Source organism: Sinocyclocheilus grahami, unplaced genomic scaffold, assembly GCF_001515645.1.
Source record: "Sinocyclocheilus grahami isolate Dianchi unplaced genomic scaffold, SAMN03320097.WGS_v1.1 scaffold972.1, whole genome shotgun sequence".
Lineage (NCBI taxonomy): Eukaryota > Metazoa > Chordata > Actinopteri > Cypriniformes > Cyprinidae > Sinocyclocheilus > Sinocyclocheilus grahami.
In genome coordinates, this window is record NW_015506151.1 from 32,874 (window position 1) to 40,795 (window position 7,922).

A 7,922-nucleotide genomic window follows, 5' to 3' on the forward strand; every position below is an offset into this window, starting at 1 on the left:
GGTAAACTTTCTCCAGGCGACACCTGGGAGATGTGTCGCAGGACCATTGTGGAGCAGAAACCAAAAGCCTTGCTATCGGTTGGCAATGGCATGCTGAAAAGAGCAGAGGAGGAAGCGGACATCTCTCTGCCTGTGGACCAGGATGATGGGCAGTATTCTGAAACCCTCCAGAGGTTCGACCACATAACACGGGCCTTGGGAATGGACGATCAGGACCAAGATATGCAGCTCAGTAAAAAATACAAGTTCCTGCAAGTACAGTCAGCACAAGAATCTGAGGAAGAGCGGGATAGAGATAGTGAGATGGAAGGCGATGAGGAAGAGGCTGCCGTCCACCTAATCAAACGCTTTGGAGGCTTCCTCAAAAACAAGTATGGCTACAGGAAGTTCATGGATCCTGGAAGGTCTTTGCAAAAAAGATATGGGGGTTTCATAGGCGTCCGCAAATCCGCCCGCAAGTGGAACAACCAGAAGCGTTTTAGCGAGTTTCTCAAGCAGTATTTGGGCATGAGTACTCGAGCTAGTGAGTTTAATAGTATGTCTGCTGATGTCACCCAACAGAATGAATAAGCTTTGACCTTTGAAGTGAATAAACTTACCAAGCAAATCATTTGTTTTGCTCATTCAAAAGATATCATGCACCATTCTCCTCAAACACAAAAAGCTCTCATAGTGCCACAGGGTTAGATGTGCATTTACTCAATGAAGCATCTAATCTGTGTCAAACAAAGCTTACATTAAGTGATATTAGCTTGACGTTTGAATAAAACTCTTCAGATTCGATTTGAGACATATATAGATTGCATTAGATGATTGGTATTGTATATGATGGCCCCTGTAGTTTAATTTGTGTGAAGACCATTTGAAAACGTTACCAGTTCCAAATTCATCTCCTTTACGACACTGCCATCTATTGGTCAATGAGAGTTCCCATAATGAAATATCCATGAAAATGCTTGAAATTGAGGTGGAATGTCATATAGAGAGGTAATTACTAGGCAAAATAGAATTATTAAAGGAATAGTTCACCAAAAATGAAAAGGCTCACTCAACCTTATATAATTTAGAGCTCCAAATGGAACGTAAATCAGCATTAAAGCCTAATGAAAGCATGAGAAACAGACTAAAATGTAAGTTTGCAAACTTTTAAAACGTTTACTACGTAACTCTTTAAAAAAGTTTTTTTTTAAACGTAGCTGTTTTTAAAAAGTGACAATTTCATATGAATTTCTACAAAGTAAATTTAGGCTTTTTTCTTTAGAAAAAAAAATAAGCATGAAGGTTCACCCCTAAGCAATCACTGGGGCGTAAACAGATTGTACAAAAACAAATGAATGAGATTGTACAAATTCATATGAATTAGCCACCAATTCACCAAAACGTATTCATTGCCATGAGAGTGTGTTGGGGAAAAGAGCAGCTTTAACAATCTGCTTAACATCTCCTTTTGTGTTTTAAGGAAGAAATCAAATAAAATGGGATCAGAATCATGAGCATAAGCAATTGCTATAATTTTCATTTGGGGGTGAACTATTCCTTTAAGGGGATTAAAGAAAGCTAATCGGTTTACTGTCTCTCCCGAAAAAATTAATAAAAGCCAGATTTCGCATAAACCATTCCAGCAAAAACTGTAATATGCCTATACAAACATAACAAATTCAGTCATGCACATGCATACTGAGTTTGCGTCCTCATCTAAGAGTGGGAAACCAAAAGCATTCATTTGAATTTTTTTTAACCGATAAAATTGATTTGTATTTGTGCAGATGAAATGTATTTATGCAAACATTGCAAAATCATGCTTTTCCCTTTATTCTAATGATAAACTTCATGGTTTTCACTAAATGAACTGTACATAGTAACTGAACTATGTCAATAAAATAGTTTACTATTTTCTGTGGCTTGTCATGCAGCAAATGATTGTGTGTCCTGAAGTATTTTGTTCATCATTCATTTGGATTTCAAACATAAATAATGAAATATTTTCCAACAGTTAACCTTATTGCATATTGAAAGCACTCCGCCTAGTCATCCTCAAAAGTATTAATATTAAAATGCAATACTGTCGGTTGTACTTGTTTACACAAAAGTTTATTTATAAAAGGCATGAAGTGACATAAGTTTCATGAAAAGAAATTATACTTTTATCTTGAACAGATCTCAGTTTATGACTTTTCATAAAAGGAAATACTTGGGAAGTACTTTACAAAAATGTACAAAAAGATTGTTCTCTATGTGGTTCATTGAATGTCTCTCAGACTAGGATGTGCTTAAACAGCTATGACACTGACTGTCAGAAGTTCATAAAGACTTATGGAGATCTTCAGGTACATTCAGTTTCATGATGTCAAAGCATCATGCTTTGCAAAATATATTGAGCTACAGATAAAAACAAAAAAGATGACATACAGAAGTGTTCTACAAAATAAGAAAATATTTGGACCCAGTATTAAGAGTATAAACCAGTCAAACAATTGGTAACACATAAATGGCCATCAGATTCATTTCACATTATTATGCAGAGATGTATATGATGTATTATCTTGCTGAGATTATCTTTGGCAACAACACATTCCAAACAGCGAGTGAGCAGGCTGGGGCGAGAAGCACAAAAGTAAATGAATAATGGCATAAGATCATGCATGTTTGCACAGATACTTCGTTAGTATCGATGTGACAGATAAGTGAATCATATCATTCCACAGAAATATACCCTGTGACATAGTAATACACCGATAATGACACGACAGAATTTAACACGTCACAGATATCAAAATCGTAATAAAAAAAAACTTTTTTCTTCCCATTTCTTTTTACAAAATTTTGTGCTGGAAATCAAAGAAAAAGCTGCTTCTCAGCAGGTAAACATGGCATACATGAATATAAACATTATATGCTATTGAAACATTTACTCTGCTTTCTTGTTTATCTACAATTAAGCATAAGCTGCCAATTTTGCCCCTGAAAGCAATAGCCCGCGGTAAAGACCTCTCTCCTGTCTCATATTAGCTATTAAATTGGAATAAGTAAAATTTCCATATGTCTGATGACGACAATGTACAAACCACATTAAACAAAAAGTATATGACTGCTGCTGTTGTATATGGCTGCATACCACTTGTAAAAGGAAGGTCAGACTTCGTCAGTTCTTGATATAAGATGCAGGAAGACTGCAGCATCAATATGGTTCCTTAGCACATTTTTAAAAAAACACGCAATTGTAATGAAAGCTGAAAAAGTCTTAAGTCACAAAAGGTGCTCTTTTGGTTTCTTCCAACCATAGTTCCAGGTACAATCCCCTCTTGTGGGTCTCTATAAGGTTAGTGTTCTGTTTCCATCAATCTAAAGAAGGATTCAGTCGAGGAATCTCTGACATGCCTTTTTCCAGCGGCAGGCGGTGCACCACTGGTCTCGGTGTTCAATGCCGTACACCTTCCGGCATTTCTTGGCTTCACCCCGAATCCTCCTGTTAGTATGAAATAAATTTAGAGTTAAATTTAACATTTCATCTGAATACAACAAAACAATATGAAAAGCTATTCGCAAACACAGGTGAATTAATGGTGAACTGTATAATTTACACTACAGTTCATAAGTTTGGGCTCAATATGATGAAAAAAAGAGACATTAATACTTTTATTCAGCACTGATAGATTATACACTATTTCATCAAAATTGACAATAAAGACTTAAGATTATTACAAAAGATTTCGGTTTAAAAAATAAACACTTTTTTTAACCATTAAAGAATCCTGAAAACAAATGTAATACAGTTTCCACAGAATTATTAAGCAGCACAACTGTTTTCAACATTCGCCCTATTCAGACGGTAATTGTTTCTCATGGGAACATAAGGTATTTTCAACATTTGCAGGGGCTAGTCAGTGGTTTTATTGCCATCCGAATTCAGAATGTCTGTGTTTTTCTCCTACCACCAGTGTAAAACAATCCCAGCTTAACTGGACTAGAATTAACCCATCCGAATTTTAAATGTACTGTGTGTACAAGTTTTGTATTTATTACTACGATGTTATTAGGTACTTTTATTTTTCTCTGCCCACAATAATGCCAATCATTTTCTGATTTCAAGCTCAAGATTTTTTTTTTAATCAAACAAAGTTTATAAATGAAGATTGACAGCAACCATAAGAGACTGAATAATTACTAAAGAAACAATCAAATCCCACCTTGAAGTGCAATGGTTTCTTGGAGGTGAAACACTGGCAGGAAGTGGCCTGAAGGTGGCATTGTTATTCTGGAGCCACTGTTCACCAACACTCACTGAACGACGGCGGAATGGTGAGCCCTGGGGAAGGGTAGAGAAAGAGAGAGAGAGAGACCACCATTAGTCACAGAATGACGCACTGCAGTTTGTTGCAGCTGCAAACACTACTCTACAGTACAAACAATGCATCAGTGCAGCAAAACTTTAAATTAAATGTATTAAGGCCATTACATGATACATTATTGCAGGAGATATAAATCAGCAAGTAAGAGGTTTAAAACTGAAAAGCGAGATCAAAATACACAAGACCACAATATTTTTGATTTTTCAACCTAGTGACAAGCATGTGTTCAGACAAAGAGAACACAGTGTCCCCCAACTCCACTAGATGGCACTGCAATACCATCCACATTTCTTGTGGGCGGAACAAAGGACACAAAAACAACATGTGCATGTCACTCCCATTTTCAGTGCAAAAACACAGAATGTCTTTGAGACCGCGTGATGCTTTGTATGTTCTGAAAGCCTCAGAGAAAATGCTGCATAGCCAATTCATTACCTATAAATATCCACAGCGAAAAGGCCTCTTTTAGGACATCTGTGCTGAAATTTCTCCAGCCTTGTAGATAATAATGGAATCAGTTAATAAAGAAATGTTCACCTGTTTGCTCTGGTGAACTGTGAGAGATGGAGTCCAATGACAGGACACAGGAATAGACACTGGTTTGCTCGGAGTCACAACCTGAACGGGTGCAGGAGCCTGAGGAATCAACATCAACGTATTAAACACTCGGCCATTTTTGTTCATTTATGTCCATTTACATGCAAAAAGTGACATGTGACACTGATAAGATCTTTGATGGCACTACACACCCTCAAGATAAACATGTTGTTTAATGACGCCACAACAATGTCAAGCATCTCACCTGGTAAGAGTGCTCAGAATGGACCTGCCAGAAGCTGCCAGGGGCGGACTGGCTGAGTGGGCTGAGCTGGAGCATCTCCGGGGTGGTGGGAGAGGGGGGCCTGTGCCGGCTGGGACTGGATGGAGAAGTGCAGGAGGGCCGGTGGCCACCAGAGGGAGTGGTCTGTTCCAAGTCCTGATAGACTTCAGTGTAGTAGAAGTCTTCTTCCCTTTGGGAATGCTCATCACTTTGTCTGCAGGAAACATAATACGCCGTGTGATTACAATAAAAATGTCCCAGATTGCTGCATTCATTGGTTAGAACGTATGGTGCTTGTGATGCTTACCCAAGATGAGAATTTCGGATGTGACGTTTGATGCCCACTACTGTGGTCAGTATTTTTCCACAGTTTGGCCACAAGCACCGATATGCAACTTTTACTGAGTTCTAGAAGGTGGAAGACAACATGAAAAAGATAAGCTACATGCTGCATAAACCAATACCTAATATATTAGGTTTTATTAATTTTATAAGGTTTTACAATGTACCTTGCGTTTCCTTGGCGTTGGCTCATTAAACAACATTTGGTCCAGTTCCATGTCCAGGCCTTCATCAACGTGAGGGGCGCTCTTGTCCATCTCTGCGATGGGTGGGGATGGGGCGGGGCTTCCGTTTCCATGGTCGCAGCTCCAATATCCACCATCATACAGTTCGCCACCACCATTTTCTATTCCACATGAAGCTAATACAAACACAATAACAGACCTCTATGAGAAGATTAGCTTCATCAAAAACGTAAATGTCCTTTATACCAGTGGACATGTGTCCAACATGTTAACTATCAAACTAAATAAATTGATTAGTTATTTAAATATTATAAAAAAAATCTATAAATACAATGCTGATGTAATACATAATGAATTATATATATATATATATATATATATATATATATATACACACACACACACTACTGTTTGGGGATCAAAGATTTTTTTTAAAGAAATTAATACTTTTATTGAGCACGGATGCCTTAAATTTATCAAAAGAGACAGTAAAGGCATTTATAATATTACAAAAGATATCCGTTTCAAATAAATGCTGTTCTTTAAAATTTTCTTTTCATTCAGAATCATGAACAAAAAGTATCACGATTTCCACTAAAATACTTAGCAGCAATGTTTCTTGAGCACCAAATCTGCCTATCAGATTGATTTCTGAAGGGTCATGTGACACTGAAGACTGGAGTAATGGCTGCTGAAAATTCAGCTTTGCCATCACAGAAATAAATTACATTTGAAAATATATTAAAATAGAAAACAGTTATTTTAAATTGTTTCAGTATTTCACAAAGTCAGTTTTTACTGTATTTTTGATCAAATAAATGCAGCCTATTTGAATTCTTTCAAAAACAGTAAAAATCTAATTTATTTAATTTTTATATAATTATATTTTATTCAGAAGTTTCAGAATTTAGGCCGTAGGATCTTATTTACTCTGGACCTTCAGGATTGATTAAAAAAAAAAATCACAATAATATGCAATCCTGTTTTAGCAGCTCTAATTTTTCGTTTTACCAATGAAAACCGTATATGCATTTGTTAAGGATTTCTTCTTGGTGACTAACACCTATCACAGCAAGCGTTGAGTAATCTCAGCTGGTTTATGCCAGATTTGTGCAGTGCATTGTTGCTTGTGACTTTACAAAAAACAAACATTAATGTAATGTTCTACTAACCTTGAGTTGCGCTCCCCTGGGCTGAGTGCTGGATGACTGGACTGCACGACAGACTTGTAAGCACCATTGCAGCCATAATCTCATCCATGTCCACTGTCTCTGGACTCCTGCAGTGTTGAAAGAGTTATAAAGGAGTGTTTCTCATTCAAAGGGTCATTCCGACAACTATAACAAGACGTACCTTCTTGGCACATCAATGGACGAGGAGACTGAGGAGGTATGACTGGATGTGGGGCTCGTCCACACGTCTTCCAGCTTGCGATGAACGTGCTGGTTGAGCTGCGGCAGGAAGATAGACACTTCATTGTCCACGTGGTTATGCTGTTCGACCACACCTCCACATTCGTGGCCTCCGCAGTGCACATACACCTGAAACGTATCAGGTAAAACACCATGAAATGGCTAAGCTGAACCTTGTGTACCGCACCTGAGAATCCCATTCATATTTTGATTAAATCTACAACAATAAAGCTTACCTTCTGTCCTGGGTAAAGCTTTCTTCTGTGAGGCCCACTATCCGGGCATCCAAGGGGTCCCGTTTCTGTCAGGCCCTCAGCTGAGGAACCACACACCAGGGTGCCCAGTGGGGACCGTTTCCCAAGCCTGGTCTTCGGCACCATTTTCCCTTCCTTGCACCTTGTATCTTCTTGACTGCTTTGAAGAACTCCTGATGGAGATTCAGCAGTGCTATTCAAACGACGAACAGGAAGCTGAGAAGAGGAAACAAACAAATGATTACTGTTTTGGCCACTCTGCACATTTTATTGCCAGAAAGAGAGCATGACGTTTTGGATATAGCAATTTTCTGTATGTCTCATTTGGTGGTTTTATTGTGTATATATATATATATATATATATATCTCAGTTTGGACACCCTGCTCTCTAGATATCAGTATCAGTACTGGAAATTGAAAAACCCAGCGGTCGACCAAAAGTTGCATTCAAACAAAAAAGCATTTATGACATAAAATCATTTTTAAATATATATGATTTAATAATAATATCTAAATGTGTAATGTTGTATAAATAGATATAAGGGGGGGGGGGGGGGGCG

The 7,922-nt window shown here is 37.7% G+C and overlaps 2 protein-coding genes across 4 annotated transcripts in view; one reads left to right on the forward strand and one right to left on the reverse strand.

Moving 5' to 3' along the window:
- Positions 1 to 6: 6 nt before the first annotated feature.
- LOC107564984 (proenkephalin-B-like) lies at positions 7 to 615 on the forward strand (the record flags this gene model as incomplete). Its single annotated transcript, XM_016250171.1, has 1 exon — positions 7 to 615. A coding segment is annotated over one exon (564 nt), but the record flags the coding sequence as incomplete, so codon positions are not given.
- A 2,590-nt stretch (positions 616 to 3,205) lies between these two features.
- Positions 3,206 to 7,922, reverse strand: part of znf395a (zinc finger protein 395a) — a 7,789-nt gene continuing 3,072 nt past the window's right edge. For 2 of the 3 annotated variants that reach the window (XM_016250108.1, XM_016250109.1), the window contains exons 2-10: positions 7,345 to 7,578; positions 7,050 to 7,237; positions 6,869 to 6,975; positions 5,679 to 5,872; positions 5,477 to 5,577; positions 5,152 to 5,383; positions 4,887 to 4,985; positions 4,188 to 4,306; positions 3,206 to 3,466 (exon numbers count right to left, since the gene is read on the reverse strand). In XM_016250108.1, coding sequence (XP_016105594.1) covers positions 3,355 to 3,466; positions 4,188 to 4,306; positions 4,887 to 4,985; positions 5,152 to 5,383; positions 5,477 to 5,577; positions 5,679 to 5,872; positions 6,869 to 6,975; positions 7,050 to 7,237; positions 7,345 to 7,488 — 1,296 coding nt within the window. In that variant the 5' untranslated portion in view covers positions 7,489 to 7,578 and the 3' untranslated portion in view covers positions 3,206 to 3,354. The remainder of the gene's footprint in view (positions 3,467 to 4,187; positions 4,307 to 4,886; positions 4,986 to 5,151; positions 5,384 to 5,476; positions 5,578 to 5,678; positions 5,873 to 6,868; positions 6,976 to 7,049; positions 7,238 to 7,344; positions 7,579 to 7,922) is intronic. The other variant, XM_016250110.1, reaches the window with a different exon arrangement.